This window comes from Zosterops lateralis (assembly GCF_965231275.1).
Source record: "Zosterops lateralis genome assembly, chromosome: 9".
In the NCBI taxonomy this organism is placed as follows: Eukaryota; Metazoa; Chordata; class Aves; order Passeriformes; family Zosteropidae; genus Zosterops; species Zosterops lateralis.
Genome location: NC_139769.1, coordinates 12060096 through 12083737, shown reverse-complemented (window position 1 = coordinate 12083737; position 23642 = coordinate 12060096). Strand labels below are relative to the sequence as shown.

Genomic DNA, 23642 nt, shown 5'->3' with positions numbered 1-23642 from the left:
AATAATCTCCTAAAAGCTTGTTTAATACCAGCTTTAAATATGAGCCAATCGTAGATGTCACCAGTTGTTTCTGTGTCATTTAATCAGTGAAAACAATCCCATGTTTTACAAGCAAGTTGTAGGTACTTTAAAGACTACTACAAACCTAAAGGAGATTGTTTTTGAGGTTATCAGCTGCATCATTTGATCAGAGCAGAACATTTTCAAGGCAAGCCCATTTTAAAACAAGTTATGCTCCTTGAAACCATGCTGAGCAGTTTCGTCATCTTTTATTCTTCAAAAATAGTACACTTGGGTTTTTGAAAATTATCAATAAGTACTTTTTTGCCAATTCAGTGCCCCTGGGATAAAGTAGAACAGCTTAAATATTCAGTGCTCATGCAAGATACACCAACAGATTTACACTACTACACAAGTTTCCAGATCATGTATTCAGCTTTATTCTGTTACACAAGGGTTGGTCTTCAAATGCTGGAGCACTATGATAATTCAGCTTTTTCCTCCGGTTGATCTTTCATACATTGATTTTTTTTTATTCTTAGCCTTTGATACTAGTTTTTGCATTGAGTAAAGAACTCTCACAATTTGAAGGGTATTTTCTTATCTGGTGCAGGAATGACTAATGCACATTCTTGTTTTCTTTAGTTGGCCCCATCAGAGAAAGAGATGATGCAGTAAGAAAGTTGAGGGGAAGAAAGATTCCAGCTAAAGTAGAGCATTAATAGTCATCAGCTAGAAAACAGAAAAAGGTTAAAGAGAGACAGGAAGTTAGATTTTTGTAACAGGAGAGGTGCAAGAAGACTGAGATTTAAGCAAATGAAAATGCTAGCTCTTACTTTCAATGGTGAGAATACAGGTGCTAGCAGCTGAGCCTCTGTTGTTGACTGCTTTACACATATATTCCCCTTCATCTTCTGGGAAAGTTTCTGGCAAGTAAAGGCAGTACGTTTCTCCTCTTTCAATATATTGATAGTCCTCAGAGTCCTGCAACATTTCCCCTTCAAACCACCATGTAACTTCAGGTTTTGGTTCTCCAGTAATTTTAACTGTAAATCTCACTGGCTCGCCGTCAACAACTGATGTGTTTTTCAGTGATTTCTTGAACCAGGGAGCTCCAGATCGAGCTTGATCCTCATCTTCACAAGTAGAACCATTAATAATGCTTCCCTCTTCTTCTTCTTCCTCTTCCCTTTTCTATATAAAATAAGTTGATTTAAAACATTTAAAGTGGCAATAGCCTATGACTGCTAGTGATACATGCTTGATTACAAGTTACTGTGTTTCTGAGAAGGGGAAATGGCACATCTCTCCTCAGTACATAACAATGCACCCAATCTAGATATGCCACAGGCAGTAAAATGCATTTTAATGAGACTGGGATGTTGGTGTAAATAGAGGCATGAATGTCAATTCCATTTTCAGACTATTCACAGGACATCATGCCCTTTTTTCTCAGTGTCTCATACTCTTTTTGCAAGTGTTGAGGCCAGGTTGGATGGAGCTTTGAGCAGCCTGATCTAATTGGAGGTGTCTCTGCCTACATCAGGGGAGTCAGAACTAGATGGTCTTTAAGGTCCCCTCAACCCAAATCATTATCTGATTCCATGGAGAGTATGTGCAAATGCCAAAAGCAATTTAATATTATTGCAGCAGTTCCTAGCACCTGCTAGAAGTAGTAAAACATTCCTTTTGTATCTGGTGGTGTCACCTACAGTGGTAATTAAGTTAAATGACACTTATGACTGGAGAGTGTTATTTGCAATTTATACCTTCTGTAATGCTGCATCAATTTCTTTTTGTTCAAACTGCATGCGTAGTAATTTCTGTTCCTCAATCCTCCTCTGCTCCTCCTCTTCTCTGGCTCTTGCCATTTGCTCAAAACGAGCCTTCATGTTTACTTTGTGAGTAAATGGAGCCTCAGATTTCTTGGCTGGTGTCACATCTACGTCTTCATCCTTGAGAAATAATAATTAAAAGCAGGGCTTAATGATTATTTATTGCCTTAGACATATAGTAAATAAGCATGATAGTAAAACTAGTTTTGTATTCCCAGAGGGTTTTTTTCAGAGGTTTCTTTGAGTGTAGAGTAAGTCTTGTATATAGTTTATCCCAGGGATAAGACAAGATTTTTGCAAAAGTAATTTCAAAAATGATAGGTAAAAAATACTCCTTGAAGTTTTATTCATCTAGAAGTTGAGCACTTCTTGGACAATGCAAATCCTCAGTGGCTGGAGTTTTATGCCATGATGTTAGAGGAGGTTCAGCACCTAAAACAGTTGACCTTATGAAAACAGTGAGTCTCAATCATTAAATTAAAAGCTCACCAATAGGACAGGCTTTGAGCTGATGTTGAAGTGACTCCTATGGAGAAGAGCCAGAATGAGACTCAGATCAGGCTTAGTACTGTTAAAGTTTTCCATTTTGTCCCTTGAGTTCACACTGAGCTTGTATAGATTAGATAAATAGGCACCCTCTTCTACTCTGCTCCCAAGGAGTGAGTGTACCTGACAGAAACTTGATCTTCAAATGGTATTGTTTGAATTTGGTAATTGAATTTTTTATTCAGTTCATGTAGTGGAGAATGAATTAAGAGTTCATAAGGAGAGGCAGTTCAAGTGATGATTGATAGATAATTCTATGGTATGGATGTTTTAAGCCCTCAGACTGGCAGGTTTCAGGTTAAAATGCTGAATTGTAGGGCTTTGAGCAGAAAAGCAGAACTCTGCTTGACCAAATCACTGATAATAAACTGGTGCTGTTTCTTTAAGGGTGTGATATCCTTAAGCATCCAAAGGCGGGAATGGGAATGAAGAGAAAACATATTTTTGAAAACAGCAAAATTTGATGAAAGCAGCAGCATTGTCCACTCCTGGATCATTAGTGTGGTGGTGAAGTTCATCATTAACATACACAGAATGCAACTTACCTCTTGAAATTTTTCAGCTTCCCTTTCTCTTATTTCTTCATCCATTGCTCTTCTCTTTGCTCGCTCTTCTTCAATCTTCTTCTGTATTTCTTCTTGAGATAATTGTCCTATTTTTTCAAACTTGCTTTTTAAGTTCTTTGCCTGAATAGAACCACTTCTTTTTAGCTTTATCAATTCTTCATACTCCTTGCTTAATTCAAAAGTTTCAGACTCTTCTTCCAGCTGTTCAGAAATTACAGAATGTGTAAGATGGAAAATGTTCTCATTATTTTTAGTACCCACTCTCCCTCCAGATGGTATAATTCAATACATTACAGTTTTGTTAGTTATGTGAAATCCATATAGAGATTTTCCCCTGTAATTTTTTTCCCTTTCTATCTCATGAAGAATGCGTTTGTATCATACCTCGACTAGATAAAGATTTTAAAATACCTTGCTTGAATATGCCATTTGTTCGAGGATTGCTATCAATAAACTGCCCTTCATGGACTCGGGAACCTAGACACAGACCAATAAAAAAAACTTACTTATCTAGAGTCCAAAATTCACCTCTTACTTGCTTGCAATATGATATGAAGTAATCCTCTAAAATACAGCTGTTCTGTTAAAAAAAAAATACTGTCTTTTAATTATTTTTTTTTTAATTCAATAAAAAGTAAATGATATTTCAGGATGTCAAGGCTGGAAAAGAAAGGGTAGTTGTGGATCCTGCAGTCAAACCACATCTGAAGCTGTAATTACTGGTATTTTTGTCCCTCCTTTTATGACCTCTGGCTGATTGTAAAGATGTCCATGCATTTTAGCTGGATGTCCCTGTTTCTCTCCCTGCTTCCCCAGGATTAGTTGAGAACATCACAAGCTAGAGCCTTTGCTACTTGCTTGAGCTTTGCAACAAAAATAATTATAAATTAATGTCATTCTCTAACATTCAAAAGGGCATAGTAAAGAATTGCTACCCACAGCCAGACTGAACTGTTGTCATGAATGTGATGTTTTAAACGTTTGGGATGTAAAGCAGATTTTGTGTGTGATTTTTAAAACTAACTGTGACAGTCTTCAAACCCTTGATACCCCAACTAGAAGTTGAGCCCACTGTCTTTTTCTCATTAGGTAGAACAGTATTTCTTTGAGGAAAAGCAAGAATTTTGCCTTTTCTTACTTCTGTTTTTGTATTGTCTTTCGGGAACTAGATGTTTCTGTTCTCCCAATATCATAAATATTATCCAGTCATTTCAGTAATAGTCCAGAATTTTCAGAAATTATTGCAAAACCAAATTAAAAATTTGTAACTGTACTTAGTTCTAAGGTGGCAAGGGATAAACACATTTTCGTGGTAGATCAATGATGAAAATGTCATTATATACAATGTTTTAAAAATAGGGTTTTCTATTTTTCTTTCACATAATGTTAAATGTATTAACTTACAATTTCTTTCAAAGGAATTTTTCTTTCCAGTCTTAAACTTTGGGATTTTAGTAATGAAGTGATATATTTTATTTTTATTCAGAGCATGCTTAACATATAGTTTGATGTACAAACCTGTCCCATTTCTTCTCTCAGCTGTTGAAATTCTTGCCTTTCCATTTCCAACTTTTGCCTGCGCTCTTCTTCTGTGCGCCTCTTTTCTTCTTCCATTTTTTGTCTCAGCAACTCCTCAAAATTAATTTCCAGTTTACCAGGTACGAGAGATTCTTGAGAAAAGGTTTTAAACATTTCTGGTGATTCATCATCCAGCACCTGATAGAAATTCAGAGCATTAATTATATCTGTGATGAAATCACATCATTGTTCAGATGCTTCTGCTACGTAAAGATAAGTGACTACTTTGTCACATCTGCCCCAGCACAGAAAGGTGCACTGTGCCAGTGTGGCTATTCCTCTGATGATGTGGGAGGGAGTGGTTTGGGGATTTGTATTTGACTTCAGTTACAACACTAAATTTTTATAATGAAGATTAGGTGGTTTTTTAAAATGCAGTATTTTCCCTCTGCAGGGGAGGATGCCCTCTAAATGCACCTTTAGGACCTGAAGCAGTTCATTCTTGTTTACTTCAGACAAAATGTTTGTGTTTAAATGTCATTGCACTTAATGCTGAAGTACATTTAACTGTAATCTTTTTCTTAAGCAATCTGAATTAGGTTCTAAAACAGCATGAGTATTCCCAGTGAGGATAACTGAACAGAACATTCAGAAGAAGCTCTTCTTTGCAAATTGTTTATGCTAAGTTATGTGGCCAGTTTATTGGTTTATACTCCACCAGCCAGGGTTTCCTCCTTTCCCTGTCCTTGTCTGGCTTCAGAGCAGGTTTAGGCTTGGTTGGCATTAGGAGCAGCTGGCCTAAATTTTAGAATCATTTATAAGATAGTAAGGCCTAGGAAAGGCAGTTTTCATTACTTCCAAAGCTAGAAGTGCAAGAACTTACACTCTATCAGACTGAATGTGTTGAAGTACTAAAATATGAAGCTGACCACTACAAAAGCAGCCAGTAGTGACAGTGAATATGCAGGAATTTTAATGTAAGTTTGTCACAAAACTTACATGAATATATGTTTGTGTATGTAGCTGTATAAACTCACTACGAGAGATTGTCTCACCAGGAATGTTCTGTAGGTAAAGGTGAGGTGAAGTCAGGCACTGATCAGATACTGACCTAGGGGGTGATGTGGCTTTTGGCACTGTTTAATCAGCACAGCTTTGAAAAGCCCTCTGGCAAACGGGAGAGCTCAATGTGCCCTAAGTTGTAGGCATTCCCAACAACAGTAATCAGTCAAAGGGTAGGAATAATTAAGGGAGCAACATTTCCATTTGAGAAAGTGCTCTGACTATCTTTATAAAGAGACAGAAAATAGACATTTCTAGCTATAAGAGCCTTTGCCATTACCTCTATTTATTGCTGCTTACTGCCGTTGTAACCCACACCTTGCTCTGCTCTTGGTGTCATCTTGGTTCATACCACCCTCTAGACCTACTTTGCCTGTATCGTCTTTATTTGCCACAACTCTTTCAGTAGCTTTTTAGCCCAATCCCACTCAAATTCTGCTATTCACTACAGATTTTACTCAGATTTTTCCTCTAAGCTTTCAGTTGGACTTCAGCACCACCATTTCTTCCATTCTTCATTTGTTTTGTGTGGTATGAGCATATTTGTTGAAATTGTGTTATGGAGAAGTGAAGTCAAAACCCAAAGCTGTGAACTCTTACCTATAGTGAAAACGATACCCCACAGTTTTTAGAGGTTACCCGTAACTAAATTAGCAAAGAAACATGAATGTCTATTGCTGATGATGCATTAGTTTCATAAGCTCATCTCTTCAAGAAACCAAACCTAAGTGACCACAAGAAGCATTAAAGAATTTGCCCACTAGAGTTCCAAAGCTGAGCGTGTGAGCAAGCACTGGCAGCTGTCTGCATTTCTGACTTGCTGAATTAGGAAAAGACAATGAGCCACCTTCTCCCTGGTTAAAGACCCCAAAGATTTAGCTGAGTTGTGTGATGTACAAAATCCCTGTGGTTAGTTCAGTAAATATTTTAGCCGTATTTTGTGAAATTAGGCCATACTTTTTTTTCTGCAAAGTGGAAATGGTTGGTAGTGAGAAACATTCCTGTAACAATCATGGCTTGCAGCACAATCAACAAATATTATGGGGGCAAACAGGGAAAGATGGTTTTTATTTGTGATAAGACAGTTTGTTTTTGCAGCCTCTGCTAGAAAAAGATTGAGGGGGTGAAAGAGAACTGCTTCAGTGTAGGAGTGATCACACTGATGCTGGGGAGCATGGAAATCGCACAAGGAAATTTGAGATAGAGTGATCCAAAAGGGAGGTGACATTTCTGTTTTCCAGCCACAATACTACCACATTTCTCTGTGTGTATACTTCCAAAACTAAATTAGAATGAATAGACCTTAAAAAGCTCCTGGAAGAACAGTTTAATGTTCATTTTCACTGCCTTTGAGAGAGACTGCTATTATTTTTTAAATATTTTAAGACATCTTCATTGCTGCTACATTTTGTAGCCATGGGAAATAAGGAAAGCAGAGAGTTATATTCTGTTACAAATAGTAGAAAATGTAGTATTCATATTCAGGATGCTACTTAACAGAAAACCTTCAAGTATATAAATGCTGAAAATATATTTCAGTAATTTTTAAAATTACAGACCACTTTCACTGTCTGCAGGTAGAGCAGTCACAGGCTCTGTGTTGCATCTGATGGATTAAACCCTATTTGTCAGATATTTCTTTCTTGGACACTTGAGTTTAGGTTCTTGGTTCACTGAGGCAGGAAAGCAGGAAATAACAGAAGCAGCAGATACTTTCTGTGCTTCCTTTAGTTCTCTACTACCTTTTCATAAAAGCTAGTGGCAGAAGTCTGCAGTAGTATTTTTGTTTGTTGGTTTGAGGGTATTTTAAGTGGCTTTAGGTTCTGTTTCCTTGGATATACAGACACTATTTTTCAGTACAGTATCAAATATAAACTCACATTGTAGCTTCTCTAGGTAGTCTTTCAGCACAGATCTGGTCTTTGGCCCAATTTCCAGGCAGAGGGAGCCCTGCCAGCAGTATCAGTACTCATACAAAGTCCTCATTTCTCTCCCAAGCATTGCTTTGAGTGACTAGGAAAATGTTACTGGGCACGCAGTTGGTCTTTCCCAGTCCAGCCACACAGGATGTAGGAAGATGCTACCAGATGCCTGGGTTGTTGCACAGTTCTAGACTGGCAGGGCCTGCCCTCCCTTTTGAAAAAAAACATACTTCATCCTAGTTTATATTGGTGTAATTTAATGCTGCATTTCCTGATACCCACCAATAAGTATCTGGGTTATACCCAAAAGCCTGGTGAACCTTGAAGCGGTTGGAATAAAGATGAAGATCACAGTTAAAAGCTATGTGGCCACTTTTTTCTTTTCTTTTTTTCTTTGTGTGTGTATATATATATATATACACACATATATATATAAGTAATAGTTGCCAACCTCTGAAATCAGGCATCCTTTGTGCTTTCAGGTAGTGTATGTCAGTCCTAAGCCCCTGAAATGAAAATCTGTCTCCAGTATAATCCTAACTCAAATTTTACAAGTCCTTGCATATGACAGAAATCTGTAGATATATCTTTAAGAGAAGATAGTATTACAAAGTGTTGTCATGGTAAACACAGCAAGTGATTTTTTTCTCTGAACAAGCATTAAGAGCATCAAGTAGTTGAGTTCAAACTTTTAATTTTTCCTCCCTAAAAAACTGGGACATTCATACTTGTAGTGAGCATTTTTCTACTGTGCCATTAATTGTGCTTTAGTAGTAAGAGATGATTGGTGGACACCCTGTAAAGGTAGGGGAATAAACCTGAAGCTGTAAAAGAAATTGCTCTTCCCAAAAAAACCCAAAACAACAAACCCTCCTTGGGTGGAAGCATTTTGCTACCCAAGTATGTTGCATCTAGTGTAATAATACCCACTGGATATAATACCTGGTTTTGACTAAATTGTCTGAAGTCCTGTCTAGGCTGGCTGTGAGGAGGAATTGCCTCTGATGATTTTTGGTAAATCAACTTGACATTACCTTCTAATAAATAGTAAGGTGAACTAATTAATGAAAGAGTTGAAGCCTGTAATCCTAACTTTATTTAAAGGTTTTTCGCAGAGTTTCTTTCCAGATTGAGATTTAGGTAAAAATTAAATTCTATGCTAAACAAAAATACCATACCATGTTCTTCCTTGCTTCAGCAAATGCTCTTTTCTCTTCCTCTATGCGTCGTCGTGCATCCTCTTCTGCTCTCCTCTTTTCCTCTTCTCTCCTCTGTCTTTCTAGCTCCTCAAAACTGAGTCTGAGTTTTCCAGGGCGGAATTCTTTAACAGCATTTTCAGATTCTTCATCACCACCTTCATTTATCTTAAGAGAATAGGGAGAGAAAAACGTAGAAAGCACTTACCTGAACAAAAAAGTACTCTTTATAGTAAAGAAATACTCCATTCCTTTCTGTTCTTTTATAAATACTGTTTTCTCCTTGGGGTAAAAAATGCATCAAGAGTTAGGTTCCTGTGAGAAACATTTTAATCTTTGTTTTCACCAGGGGAGCGAGAAAAGAAATTTTCAGTATCCTACATGTAGCTTTTATAATTTTTAAAAATCTGTTGAGTGTGTAATTCAAAGAACAGTGTGTTATCAAGAGGAGGCTGAACAGTTAAGTACATACTTCATGGTCTCATTGTTGGATCATTTACTGTAAATCACGCTCTATTCTCTTCATTTACATAATTTTCATAGATGTTTATACCATCAAGTCTTTTTTGTTTGTATAGAAATTGCTTTCATCAGTGCACCAGTTAAAGAAATGCTGTACAGTCTTATAGCAAAACTGAATAACAGCATTTTGCTGTTATTCCAGACTGAGATTTTTGTTTCTTTTCTTTTTAGACATTTAATCATCACTGAAGAAAAGGAATTGAGATACTCTGATCTCTTCGCTATGGCTTCTCTCCAGTGAACACTTACCTGCCAAGAGAAGTCTGTGGTTTGCAAACTGCAATCAAGGACCCCCTTTCAGAGGACATCCCAGAATACTTTATCAGTTAATGGAGGAAGTGGACTGGGAGCTGTCAGAGTACTGATAATCCAGATCTCTATACTGTGAGCAGCCCTGGGACTGGTATGTGGGGTAGCCCATTAAAGGAATTAAAGAAATCTTTTATTTGAAAGTTGTGAGGGGGAAAAAAATTAAAGAATTGAAGGAAATTAACTGCTGAATTCTTAAAAATGTCTACTTCAAATTTTGACAACCACTGGTCAGCAGGTTCAGCTTTGGTTAGAAAGTTTCTTTTGATGTGGAGAATTCATAAATTATTTCATATTACTTGATAAATAAATGCATAAGCATAAGAAGAGAGATGTGAACTAATCTTCAGTTAGAACACCTAAGTGAGTTCATGAAGTTCCCTCTCCTTCAGTTTCTTCACTCTCCCCCTTCACTAGAATCTTTTGCCCAACTCCAAACAAAAAAGAAAAATGTGCATTATTGGCAAGATTATTGGTGTGAAACAACAGTGATTTATTTGAGGTGGAGATGAAAGAAGTAAACTACAATTTGGGTATCTTCCTAAACCTAGAACTCTCTCAATATGGACCAGTTGGGAATTTGTGTGTTTCAGCTTTCTAGTTCTGTGTTGTTGGTTTTGTTTAAGTTTGTTTCTGTAGAATATAAATGTCTTGAATGTTTATGAAATGTAATCAAAATAGTGATCTAGAGCTGTTTTTCCAAGACTGTTCGTGCATAATTATACTGTTAAAGCTAGCAAATTCCTATAAATATTTTCCGAATTTTTTTTCAAGATTAAAATCTCATTTCTTGTTAATCTTGTTTGTATGTGAATTTTGTATATTAATTAAGAAAGTCATAATGATCATGACTGTACAGGGGAAAAGTATTCAAATACAGAACTTTAAGAATGCCATTGGAAATGGAATATGGAAGAATAAGGAAATACAGAACTAAACTATCTGGTTATCTTAGGTTAATACTAAGTGTATGATTCTTTCAGTATGATCAAAGAACAAACTATAGTGAGGTCTGTTTATAGCTGATCTAACTATAACTTAGTAACTCTGACTTATGATAAAGAACACATGTGGAGGCAGTTTTCCAAGTTATATAAAGCAGGATCTATGAGCTGCATTTCTGACAATTTGGGAGACTTAATCTGGTATAGTATGTTGTTGTTTATGTCAGTACATACAAAAGAGCTGATCTGCCTTTTTTTTGTCCATTTGTTTGGGGTGGTTTTTTTTGTTTGGTTGGTTTTTTCCCTTCATAAGAAGAGAGTTTTAACTGATGAGTATTTCTATCACATTTACAAATAAATATGGGGATAAGAAATAACATTCTGTTACTACGGAATGTTTGCATCAAAAACTGGTTACTGAGCCATCTGCAGCACTACTTCAGAAGAAAACAGCCACTCATCTTCTTGAAGGCTTACAATTTAAAGTATTACAAATTGTAGACAGAAAATCTACTAAGTTGCTGGCAAAATCAAAAGACCTGTATTTCTTTGGTTTAGTAAAAGAATGTCTAAAGCATTATGCCAGTGTGATTACTGAGTTGGAGCAAAGGTCAAAAATGTCTTTCAAAAACTCATTTCCAGACCCTTAACAGCTTGAACCAAAGTTAAGGAATAAGAAAGAAAAGAATCACATACAGGAAGGAATGTAAAAGCAATGTTTAAATTGTGTACCAACATGACCCAAACAGGTGTTTACCATTCTCTGCCTGGCCTCCTCAAAGGCGCGTTTCTCCTCTTCCAAACGCTGCCGCGCTTCTTCCTCTGCCTGCCGCCTTTGGTTCTCCTGCCTTTGTCTTTCCAGTTCTTCAAATGTCACTTTCAGCTTACCAGGAGACAGAGACTCTTGAGTGTCACTGTTTTCATTTTCACCCTGTGTAAGAAAAATGAAACAGTTGTATCTTAAGCAAATAAATATCTATTATATAGGTATTTTTGGATGACTGGGTTTACCTTGACAAATGAAAGGCACTTGGGTTCCTTAAGGAATTGGTTTTCCTCATATTTTAGCTTCATTTCTTCATCCTGTGTCTGTCTTTCTTCTGCACTCTCTTTCCCTCTGTTCTCAGAGATTATTTTCATCTTCCCAGGTGTCCTGGTGCTTTTTACAGGCACTACTGTAACTAGCAGTGAATCATCCCCTTCCTGTCCAAAAAGATATTTATTATATTCTCATGAAACTTGACTCCTAGATAGACTCATTTCTTAAAGAACCTGCTGTTTTAACCTGTGTGCACCAAAGCTTCCAAAACATTTACTTGTGTTGAATATTACCCACAAGAATAAATCCACCTGCCTATGGCAGTCACTAGTTTTCTTCTAATATCTGAAGAGTATCAAGACTGAATTATATTTTAAACGTAATGGCTGGCAAACTCCTTGATTTCTTTATAGATTTTCATTAACTGCTAGCCATAAAAACTCAAGGCTTAGGAAAGAACAGGTGTAATTTTGAATACACAGCAATTGTAACCACACTCTACTTCCAGTTTTTCATTTATTATGTAAATGATAATAAACTGCAGCTGAAATAAGCCAATAGCTCAACACAGAAAGATGTAATTTGTCATTTCTAATATGTAATTTATCAGGTACAGTAATTGTTTTTTGAAGGATGGTGCTGCTTCAACTCTGTTTGTACAACTTATTTGCCAAAATATAATTTATCTATATTTTTCCCCCCCATTGAATAAGTTAAAACTGATGAATTTGCGGGTTTAGTTTTTTCTTTCCAAAACTAGTAGTAGGAGTGTGATTTTTTTTTTTGTTAGTGAAAGACAATTGGACCTTTGGGCCCAGCTTTTTGATATTTGCATGACTTCAAAACCCATATGGTATATTAGTAAAAAAAAAAAAAAAAAAGTTAACCGAGTGAGGTGTTCAAACATCTGTATATTGTCAGAATCCCCCTTTAATTTCAAGTTTAAGGCAAAGAGCTTTTAAGATAATTATTTGCAAAGCCAGAGGACTTAAAAGAATCATTCCCAATATACATAAAATAATTCCGGTGGCTTTGAATATTTACATTTTAGGTGATTTTACGAACCACAAAGTATTCATAGTCCAGGCTCTGTTTCAGACTTTAAGATACTGATTTCAAGTGCAGGGATAGTTCCATATACGTTAAAAGTTCATTAGCTCCTTGGTTGAACTTTAATTAGATATTTATGTGCTGTTTTCTAAGTTTTCCCAACCCAAATTACAATAATAAAACAAAGTGAATAAAAATGTAGGTGAAGATTTCTTTAAAAAAATCTGATTACCTCAGCTGCTGATTCAGTTCCCGTATTGTTAAAGTCATCAATCTATTAAATGAGAATTTCATATGATTACATTAATTTGGCTCTTTGCCTTAGAGTTGCAAACACAGAACTGGAATTTCTTTTTGTATCAGTAATATGTATGTAGCACATAAAGTCACCGGGATGGTAATGACAAAGCTCTGTTGGAATACTGCAGATAGGTCAGCTTGTCAAGGAAGAGGCAACAAGACATAAAACAACCACACAAAGTCTGCAAAAGCATTCTCAACACAATGCTGAACCAAAAACAGTGCTTGAGATGTCCATTCTTCATTTAAACGTTCCAGAATTGGGTAAAAAAAGTTTAAGAAAAAAATCTAAAGTAAAGTAATTGATTATTTCTGATGCAAGTGACATTGTCTTCCCCTCAACTCCTGAAAAAAGCCTAATACTGTGCTTGCTTCCTATGGTGTATCTATGTTATGCCCTAAAATTAACATACTTTTAAAAATTCTATATGTATGTACTTCTGTCTTGCAGGGTAGATTAAATACATGCTAGATACAATGCCAATTAAAAGTACAGTTTTAACAATGTTAGAAGTTCTATTAGAAAAGACAATCCAAAAACTGATCTCCTGTGGCACTACTTTTCATTTCTTACAACAAATTCAAACCTAAATTAAGCACTACTATCATTTGGTTAAATAGAAATTTGTTTAGTCTGTCTTTTAAATGTTTACTCTCAGTGCAGTATTTGCAGCATTGAAGAAAATTTGCAAAAGGAATTAAGTTTGATATCCCTTCACAAAATTCTGCAAAATACAGAACTTGTTTTATTGGCATCAACAAAAGTTGGAGCCTGTTCATATCTATTTTTTATATATATATGTATACACATATATGTATATATGCAATGATGATTCACAAAATGGCAAAGGAATAAAACATGACCTGGGTCTTCATGATTTATTATTTTTACTGCTTTAGTGTTGTCTCATTTTTGCTTGCCACTGGTGTTTTCTTACTACTTCTTGCTTGCCTTCGTTCATGTATCACTGAACTCTAATTACTAACTTACAGGCAAAGGTTGTCTGAAGTAAGAGTTGATAAAAAAAAAGAAACATTTTTAAATTAGTTTAGTAAACTCATATGCATATGACACCAAAATTTGTGCCTGGCTCCTACCAGGTTTATGCCTGCCCAGTTTCATCTGCAACTCTACTTTAGAGCTTTACAAGAAAATTGTTACTGTAAAGAAATGAGGATTCTCTGTGCATTATAGCTCACTTACACCCCACTGAGCATCTCCCATGTAAATCTCTACTATGAGAAATCTAAAGCTCAAATCTTTCTGATCAATACAAAACATTCTTCATGTTTATTGTTGACAATGACATCCTGCCTGTTGTGGTCAGATGAACATACCTCCTGTGCCTTTTTTGCCAACTCTCTTTGTATTTTCCTTTTCTCGATCATATCTTGTTCAATTCTGCGCTTTCTTTCTTCTTCCATTCTTTTTCTTTCTTCTTCTTGCCTTTGCTTCTCCATCTCTGCAAATTTGCCTTTAACAGTTCCTGTGGACATGAAACGCACAGCTCAGCAGTTCCATCTAACACTTACCAAGTGAATTCTGTGGCCTTTAAAGTCAGGCCTCTCTTACCTATGAGCTTTGGAACATAACCCTTTTCTATTTTAGATGCTTTGGTGTCATCATCTTCATCAGATCCAAGCAGTTCTTTCATCTAGTTGATGAAACACAGAAAGTAAACTGTCTTTATAACTTAAATTCCAGTATTATTGTCTTTAAATAATGTAAATAGATTTTCAGATATAATATTAAATATTAATACAACACAAAATATTAGCAAAGAAAATAACCTCCTGCTTTCTCCTGTTCCATTCTCTCTCTCTAACATATTGTTCTTTTCTTCTTTGCTTTTCATCTCTAGATCTCCTTTGATTTCTTTCTTCCCTTGCTTTCTGCATAGCTTCAAATTTATCCTTTACATCACCCTTGTGAAGCTTGGGCACATAGGACTTTTGGACGGGTTTAGATGAAGAAAGCAGAATCTTGGTGAAGATATAGAAGAAATGAAGATAAGAAAAAGAAAGGTGAAACAGATAGACAGAAATATTCGATAGATTGGATTAGAAAGAATGTAAGAGCATAAAACAGAAGTGCAATTGAGATTATGAACTTTGTGCCATGAGCCATCATCAGTTATGCATCACTGTATTTGTTCATAAATGGTCATAAGTATTAAAATATCCACAACAACATTCAGCATTATATTAAATTAGATACAGGTTTATATTGTTGCTTTCAATCTTAAGTAGTCATCAAAGAAACTCTCAGCCCCTAAAATTCAAAAGAGATATAAAGACATAGATGCATAATAAAATACAATATATATGGGAGTTTTTGTGCAACACTTCAACCACCATCTAAGTTTTTAAATAAACAGTAGTATTTCTTAATTTAAAATTTCCAATACATTATACGCTTTTTTTTTTAATATCTAGAGGAAAGCAGGAGCCCAGTGATTTTTTGTTATGAAGTGCAAAGACCACTGGACTATCAGGGCTCCAATACTGATACAGCACATGGACACTTCTTTGCCAGTGATTACTCTGTGGGTGTCCAAACACCAAAGGTTCCCACCTTCAGTACTGTGAAGTTTTTCTTTTTACAGTAAGGACAACAGAAGTGTTCTCAATAAAGTAATACTGAGAAAACTGGCTAAAAACATGCCACGTTTCATATTTTTCCACCTTCACCAGAAGTTTTTGTTCCTGCTACTCAGTAAGTCTATGTAGAAGAAGAAATATTTGAAGTAGCCTAGTATATTGACATTTTAGAATCAGATATACATATTACCCAGAATTTCACCACCAACATTTAAACCTTCTTCCTGTTTTGTTGAATTTATTTTGTCCTCCTCTGTCATGTTTTTCTAATAAGAATGTAATTCACAGATTCCATCAAATCTTAAGCTACTTAACAAGTCCCCTTTCATTGTCTAAAACTAATGGCAATACCAGCAGACTTCCAGTATAAATATTACAAATATTTGTAATTATTACTTTTGCAAGCATCAGTTGTAAATTATTACATTGCCTTGATTACTTTAAAATTGGTACATACCTCGGTTTTCTGTGCAATGTCATTCATGGTGACTGTATTGTGCTCTGCACCTGGTATGTTTAAGATGGCTTTCAGTTTCTACCTGAAAGAAACAGTTGTAGTTACATTCCTTTCTTTTCCTTTTAAATGATGCTTTAACCATCTTCCTGTAAATAAGTTTGCATAGGCTGAAATTGAGGTATCACAATTTCACTTGGTCCTCTGGGGCTGTTGAAGACATGAATAGGTTCTAAGTATGCCGCAGTAATTAAAAGAACAAGCTTATGATTCACTATTCATGCTCATAACTCCTCTATATAGCCCTAGATATTGGGTTCTAATTTCCATTTTAAAAAACAAACCACTTGGAGCCAAGCTCTGGCTGCCCCGGCTGTTTGTTGCCAAACTGCTGTTGGCGGTGCCCGTGGCAGCACAAGGAACGTCCCGCGGCTGCCGGAGCCTCCCCGGGCCGCCGCTTCGCCTTCCTGCGGCTGCGGGGGGCGAGATGGGCCGAGGGAGTCACATCCCCGGCCCTAAACCCTGCACACGGGTACACAGTGATGCTGTCCCTTCTCCTGGGGCTGTTCCCCAGGGAAAAGTACTGCTGAAAATGATGACATGGGATAGGTAAGCCACATACAGATAAAGCGTTTATGTCATTTAGTTGAGTTCTGGAAATTGCGTAACATTTTTTAGAAGAAAATTGTTGGAAATTTTAAAGTACACTGTATTTACTAGGAAACTAACAGAAAGGCACTTTCTCTTCTTTTCCTTTTTCTTTAAGCTTCAGGTGTATCAGAGCTTGTGGGAGGAAGGAAATAATGGTGTGACTCCAGTGCTACTGCTGTCTGTATTGTATCAATCCTCTGAGTCCCAGGAAAGCCTAAAACCTCAGTGTGCCAAACTGGTGCAAATAAGGGACTCAAAGACTTCAAGCAAAAATGCTGGAAAAGCAGCTTCCCACTAGAAGGGACTTCTCACTTGTGGTTTAGAGGAGCTGAAATCAGAGATTTTCATTATATGGAAAGTTAAGCTCTTATTTTTCAAATTCTCTAATTGTTAATTGCAAACTGATTATAAACACAGAATTATTTATGTAGTTTTAAAAATAATTAAGAGTTGTTTTCATGTAAACTCTTCAAAATACACCATCACCAGTGCTCACCAGCACTGCTGTAGCTGCACAGATGGAATGGGATTCTTAGAGATCTTGGGATGTTTTTCCCAATGAAAGCAGTCACAACATAAGAAGCGAGCATTTACCTACCAACACTTGCCCTGATTTACAGATTCTAAACTCTTCAAATTTGGCTTTAATATAGATGTTCTGGAGTGCAATTTGGTGTTCCCTTTCAACAATTTAGTATGGAAAGTCACACCACCCCCACCCCACTCCTTCACTTGTAGACTGAGAGGAATCCAAGGCATCTCAGTTTCTCACTTGTGAACACATGAACATATAATCACTAAGTGGCGGTTCCTACTGACATTGTTTCAGGTCAGCCATAGCATGTTAGAATTGTGTGGAGTCTAGAAAGGCAGGTAATTGTATCAGCATTCTGTAGCCTCAGGGTCCCTATAGCGTTTACCATCCATTTGTACACTGTGCAGGATTTGCACATCTCTGTAATAAGCTTTAGCTGACTATGCATGTAAGTAAAATCCCCACTGTGATCAGTATAACTTTAAAACTGCCTCAAATCTTTTAACTTCCTTATTTCTATAAGCAGGTCTTAGAGAAAGTTCTCAGTTCTCTTCCTTTGCTACTCTGCTTTTTTAATGGCTCCTTCCCCACTTGGGGCTGGCAGTGTTTACCCTTGTACTTAACATACAGCAGCTGACTCAAAGGTTTACTGCAGGAACCCATAGAAAATAAAGGAATGTCATGAATTGGTGCAATCCTTGCACTGAAGTAACATGGGACACAGAGACTTTTTACCTTTGGCGTGGGACTGGAGCAGAGAAGACTCAAAGATAGTCTGTCACAAGAAATTCCATTTCACCTCAACACTTCAAGGTAAGGTAACCACTAATCTTGAGCACAGCAATGTACCCCATGGATAGGGCTTCATCTTAAAGTCATTTGAAGTAATTTGAAAACTATTCCAAAGTCTACTTTATCATGTGCTATTCATTGTAAGAAGCTGATGTCCATGAGTCAAGACTTTGTCTTGAACCTTTCTGATAGCTCCAATTACCTGGACCTACTGACAGTGGGATAACAAATCTGAAATCTTCCTTAGAAGTGTGAATGTTGGAAGAAATTTTCTTTGCAAATTCCTGCTATCTGAACTTCCAAAATAGCCCCAGTCCAACAGGTTGTGGGCCTTCAAGATGGAAGATATGTTTCTGCCATTTGGAATACTGCCATATCTGCTATTACTTTAGGCTACTTTCCAGTTCATTGGCATCACTAATATGTTTGAAGGTTAGCCAGCTGGCATTAAGGCATTTTGCCTCTGCAAGTCATCCTACCTCCACCTCTGATGCTAAAAGATATTGATATAAAGCACCAGCACATTGCTAAACATGATACCACCCATGTTTGCACTTCCATCCCTCTCCATGGCCATTAAACCTTGAGCAGGACCAGCAGCTGGACCCTGCCTCGGGCACTCCTCAGGGCAGATGAGTAATTTCCAATAAAGTCAATCAAAATACTTAAGAAAAAAAAGAAGCGCTCTTCAAGTTTTGGGTTGGGTCTGTGAGGCAGTGACCATGGCAGGAACAACCACTGTGGGCTGAAGCTTCTTTGTGTCTGCCTCAGCATCAGGAGAGGTCAATGAATTGCTGAGAAACCCAAGTGGCTCATGAGGAAGTCTTGACACCCTCAAGTTGTGGAAGAGCAATGCCTTCCTTACCTGCCAATAGCTGTGCAGAACTGTCTGCAGTAACAGACTTTCCAACCCAAGAAACCTTGACCTACTAATTCCCTTTTGAGATGAACTAGTTATATTAAATTGTGCATTTATGTGTATGCATTCTTGTTTGGTATTTTCCCAGGGTTCATCTAATAAAAGCAATTCTTATCTTTTGAGGCAATACAAGCCTGCCTGATTAGTTGCTTACTTCAGAAACTATTTCTCCTATTAAAAAGTTTTCCAATTCTCATATTCAGTCTCATCTTTTCTTTTATTTCCCGAGGTCAACATACCTCAGCCAGAAGCTGTAAGAGCTTCTCATTGAAGCTTCCCTCTCAAAAAAATCCCAGATGATAATTTTGAATGTAACCATGATCAAAAAAGAGTTCAGCTGTTAACCTTTGCCGACCCAGTCTCATCACTCCAGCATTCACCTGAAAATAGTGTAATTTTTTTCTCCACATTTTATCTTTCTTACAATTAAATGACAGATCTTTGATAAAGTTACTTGGATAAAGTTACTCTGGTGTTATGAGTTTTATACTGCAGGATCCCTTAGAAAGGTCCACTCCTCAAAAATTTAACCTGCATCCAGTGATCAATGGTCCTACCTCTGGAATTGCAAGAAAGAGAAAATGTCATTTAACTTGACTGGCTGTAATGTAGAGAGGGATCTCTGTGTTCAAATGAAATTTTAAAACAAAGACAATAATGCATAGGAAAACCAGGCAACAGATTAGAAATGTCCTGCAAAAAAATAAATTACTGGTTTTGAGCATCTTATTCATTTATTGTAAATGGACAAGCAATCATCTCTGATATGCCTTGATCTGTTATGATCATAGCACTTTTTCAACTTTTCATGCAGCCTCCCTAAAATCTTATTTTGGGAAAAAAAAAGTTTAAAAAAAATCATTAAGGGGACACAGAAAATTCGATGGTTCACCAGTCCCAAAATCCATCTCCTTAAATTTAATTAATTTCCATTCCTGAAAGCAGGTCAGAGTCCTCAATTGATAAAAAAAAAGGTTGTGCAGCTTTAACCAGATTAAAAAATAAAAAACCTTCCCATAAATAATAAAATTCTCTTTCTTTAAAAGAATTCTTGTTTTTCAGGGGCATGATAAACATCCTCACATGAGACACAAAAAATACCAGCACTTCCCTGAGCTGAACACCACTATTTACAATAGGAGCATGAAGTCAGGGCTTTAAAAAAAGGTCCAGTTCCTTGGTGATTTCTCCTTTCGGGAGGCCCCCTGCTCTCCTGCTGGGTGCTCAGAGTTATAAATAAGCCCTGCATGGCACGGTCTAAGTTACGTTTGCCATCTGTCTCCTCTTTGTGATCTACTTGCAGGGAAGACTCCATTATATAAGAAAACCAAACTGTGAGAGCTGGAAACTCACTGCTTGCAGCCAAAGCACCAAGCGGAGGCAAACACAGGTCAAAGCATTGAAATGTTTGACAAAATATTAAACAGAGCTGGACAGAGGAGGGGAAATGGTCATCATTTATGTCCTCCCCGTAACTGGTTTGGAATGACACTACCAGTTGTTGTACCAAATTACAGATACTGAAGTAGATACTAAAATTATCATGCATAGAAGATCCTGAGCTGGCATCAACCATCAGCTCCACTGAAGCCAGTGAGTTATGACGATTAATACCAGCTGTCTAAACTTCACATTATAATACAATATATAAATACAAAATACAAGACTACCTCCACTCACTTGTATTTCCTTCACTAAGCCTTTATAATTAAAGACCAGAATGCTTACCAGCAAGTGACCCAGATAGTTTTTCATACACAATTTTTTCCTCAGTCTTTGAATTTATCACACTTTATTGAGAGTCTTATTTTGTTGTAGAATACTCCTTGCAGATAGGGTTATTTATAGGAACATACATATTATAAAGGATGCCTATGTTTTATACAGATATAAAATCTCCTAAATGCAACAGTGCCACTCAGCCCAACTATTAAAAAAATGTAATCACCCTTCTCTGTTGATTCCTTACTCTCTTCTACTATTACGGGGTACAGAGGCTCCAGAGCAAACATAGTGGGGGTTCAGAGACTGCTCTGGTAACAGGCAAGTCCTGCTGGGATCTTCTGGCTCATGATACCATGTTCCATGGTATCTGCTGATCTAATGGAAGCAGCAGTAAATTAGGAACTGAGGTCTCCAAGAGAAATACCCCCGGGATATTTGTCCCCACACCACAGTTCCCGCTGTGTCACAGCAGCTGAGGGTGAGCCATGTGCTCTGCTGACTTCCCTGACAGGACTTCAGGGACCAAGGCAATGCAAATACTGGCCGGGAGGTGCTATTGCAGCTTGGATCTTCCCCACTGACAGGACACAGCCCTTCTGCCTCTTCTCAGAAAGCTCTTGGCCAGCTCAGACTGGAGCTGCATGGCCTGAGCGCTGCCTCTGCCACACGGGAGAGTCTCCAGGGCTTCCCAGAGACTCGCTGGGGCTTCCCCTGGAGCAGCCCTGCCCTGCTGGTGGTGCTGGTGCCTGTAAGAGCTGGATCGTGTGTGCCACCTGCACCTCAGTGCACAGCGAGGGCCACGTCCATTGCCCCCTGCCCTGCCCTGCCCTGCTCTCCATTGCCCCCTGCCCTGCCCTGCCCTGCTCTGCTCTCCAGTGCCGTGGGCTCTCCCCGCTGCCTCCCGCAGCCAATGACCACGGCACTGGTCCTCCTTAAAGGAATTCCAAAGCTGGATGACCATGTAAATGCTTGCCCGACTTCTTTCACCGAGAAAACAACTCATCTAATACATTCCAAAGTCAGTCAGAGAAAGTATTCCTTACTAATGTCTTAAGCCATCTAATGCCTTAAACCCAGCTCTTGTATCTCACCAGACTGTGCTCTCCACACACACCAGTCCCATTCTCACACCTCTGCTCCTTAATGGGCACACTTGGCCCTCCTAAAAAACTAACTAGAATTCATCATTTCATTTCATTGGACAATTTTCTAGGAGATTTAATGTCTCTTAAGACCTGAGATCTAAGATTGAGTACTATTCTTTCTACCATCCCATTAATCATTTGCTGATCAATTCTTTAAATTCTAACATGTTCCATTAAACAAATTTTTTCGATATCAGTTGGCTTAAAAGAAGCCCTTATTTACCCAAAACAATAACCAGTTTGCAAGCTGTCACAGAAACCGAATATTTCCTCCCAAGCCGCTCTGTTTTCCAGCCATCGCTCCGGAGCGAGCGGAGCCGACGGACGGCGCGTCCAGCCCGCCCTCACTGCTGGAGACCAGAGCCACAAACCCGAACGGAGACAACGGGCTCCGAAAACCGGGCATTTACAACCACCTCGTACAAACCGCGCATCACCCACCGGGGGTCCCTCAGGGCAGGGCGGGGCGGGGCGGCCCCTCCCGGGCTGGGCTCCCCCGGGCCGCCTCAGGGCCCTCAGGGCGGGCAGAGCCCCCGCTCGGGGCGGCTGCGGTTAAACGGCCGGGCCCGCGCCCCGAGGGCCTCAGGGCCCCACAGGGCACCACAGGGCACCGCTCCGCCCGGGGGGAGCCCCGCGGCTGCGGCTGAGCCCGGCCCGGCCGCCGGAACGGAGCGGGGCGGCCCCGGGGAGAGGAGACGGAGCTCCCGCCAAGGGTCCGGCCGAGGGGAGAGAGCGGGACAGGCTGTGGGGAGAGAGCGGGGAGAGGGACAGGCTGTGGGGAGAGAGCGGGGCCGGCTGTGGGGAGGGAGCGGGGCGGGGGCCCGAGCCGAGCCGAGCCGAGCCGTGCCCGGCGCTGGAGCCGCTCTTACCTGTGCGCTGCCCGCGCTGCGGCTCGGGGCGCTGGGGCGGCTCGGGGCTGCTCTGCCGAGCGCCCCTTGGCTGCGGCCGCCGCTCCGCCGCTGCAACTTTCCATAAAAGTCGCGCGGCGCCCGCCGCCCGCATTCCAGGCGAGCCCCGCGCGGCAGCTGCCCCGGCCCGGCCCGGCCCTCAGCCCTCAGCTCTGCCCGCCGTGCCCGGCCCTCGCCGCCGAGCGGGGGGCGCCCCCGGCCAGGCCCCCTCGGCCAACGGGCTAATTTTGGGCTGGAAGCAGCGCCGAGTTATAAATAACCGGGGCCCCGCTCTGCTGCGCGTCCCCGGCCCTGCCGCGGGCACCGGGGGGGCTCGGCGGGACTGACCGGGACCCCCCGGGACCCCCCGCCCGCAGCCCCGAGCACCGCGGCCCCTCCCGGCCCCACTCACCGTCACCGCAGCCCCGGCCCCGGCCCCGCACGCAGGGAGGGAGGGAGGGAGCGCTCCCGGCTCTGCCGCCCGCGGGTTTTATACCTACGGCCGCCCGGGCCGGGTAATGGCACATGGAGAGCGATCACTAATAATAGCGATGTGACAGCTCGGGAATGGAGCGGGCAGGGATCTCTCCAGGCCAGACCGCCAGAGGCAGAGCGCGGGGCGCCGAGCGGCAGCGCCTGTCGCGGGGAACTTCACAAAGCAGAGGCAGAAACGTGATTTTATTACATCTCAATACATTCCTTTTGCTGCTTGAAGATTACTTTTCCCCCACATGTCCAGTTGCAAGGTTCCCAGTGCAGAACTTTCTCCTTCCTCTCTCTCTTGCATTGTGTCTGCCGGACCGGAGCCTGATGCAGCCGGGTTATCGCTATTGGGACAATGACCACACGACCTCAGGCTGTGCAGAGCTCAACAGGGGCCACCAAAGCTAAAACACAACAGGCGTTTGTCTCCTGAAGGACAGTTCGCCCCTCGGGGCGGCCGCACTGAAGCCCAGGAGCGGCGCCGGACCCGCTCCCAGCAGGTGAACACACTCAACACATAAACCAAACCCGGGCACGTGAAAGCACCGATACACGGCCCTTCTGCAGCGGCAGAGGTTCGACTCTTTATGTTCTCTATTTCATTATTTGTATTGCTCCATAAAGGAGATCCTAATCCACAG

General features: G+C 39.8%; 2 protein-coding genes across 16 annotated transcripts in view; one reads left to right on the top strand and one right to left on the bottom strand.

Moving 5' to 3' along the window:
• Positions 1-10273, top strand: part of FUBP1 (far upstream element binding protein 1) — a 33331-nt gene extending 23058 nt beyond the window's left edge. For 6 of the 9 annotated variants that reach the window (XR_014590728.1, XR_014590729.1, XM_083867772.1 and 3 more), the window contains one exon: positions 9339-10273. Coding sequence is in view for 4 of the 9 variants with exons in the window: in XM_083867772.1 (XP_083723898.1) it covers positions 9339-9356 (18 nt within the window). In the remaining 5 variants the exon portion in view is untranslated. The remainder of the gene's footprint in view (positions 1-9338) is intronic. The other 3 variants (XR_014590730.1, XR_014590731.1, XR_014590732.1) reach the window with 2 other exon arrangements.
• Positions 273-22971, bottom strand: NEXN (nexilin F-actin binding protein). 7 transcript variants are annotated; one of them, XM_083867766.1, is made up of 14 exons: positions 22937-22971; positions 15868-15949; positions 14601-14792; positions 14383-14464; positions 14148-14296; positions 12742-12783; positions 11432-11623; positions 11178-11351; positions 8628-8813; positions 4466-4663; positions 2927-3148; positions 1770-1955; positions 837-1194; positions 273-732 (listed from the first exon to the last, which is right to left on the bottom strand). In XM_083867766.1, exons 2-14 carry the CDS (start codon positions 15892-15894, stop codon positions 719-721), a joined length of 2022 nt encoding a protein of 673 aa, XP_083723892.1. In that variant the 5' UTR covers positions 15895-15949; positions 22937-22971; the 3' UTR covers positions 273-718. The 7 variants fall into 7 exon arrangements, with proteins under 7 accessions (XP_083723892.1, XP_083723891.1, XP_083723895.1 ...); XM_083867765.1 differs by having other exon boundaries at positions 22931-22967; XM_083867769.1 differs by having other exon boundaries at positions 15868-15945; positions 22937-22955.
• Between the last annotated feature and the right edge of the window lie 671 nt (positions 22972-23642).

Coding starts and splice junctions, on each gene's coding strand:
- NEXN (XM_083867766.1), bottom strand. CDS start 15,894: ATGAATGACATTGCACAGAAAACCGAG. Junction 14,297..14,382: donor TTATGTTCCAAAGCTCATAG/GTAAGAGAGGCC, acceptor TCATGTCCACAG/GAACTGTTAAAGGCAAATTT. Junction 1,195..1,769: donor TTGATGCAGCATTACAGAAG/GTATAAATTGCA, acceptor TATTTTATATAG/AAAAGGGAAGAGGAAGAAGA.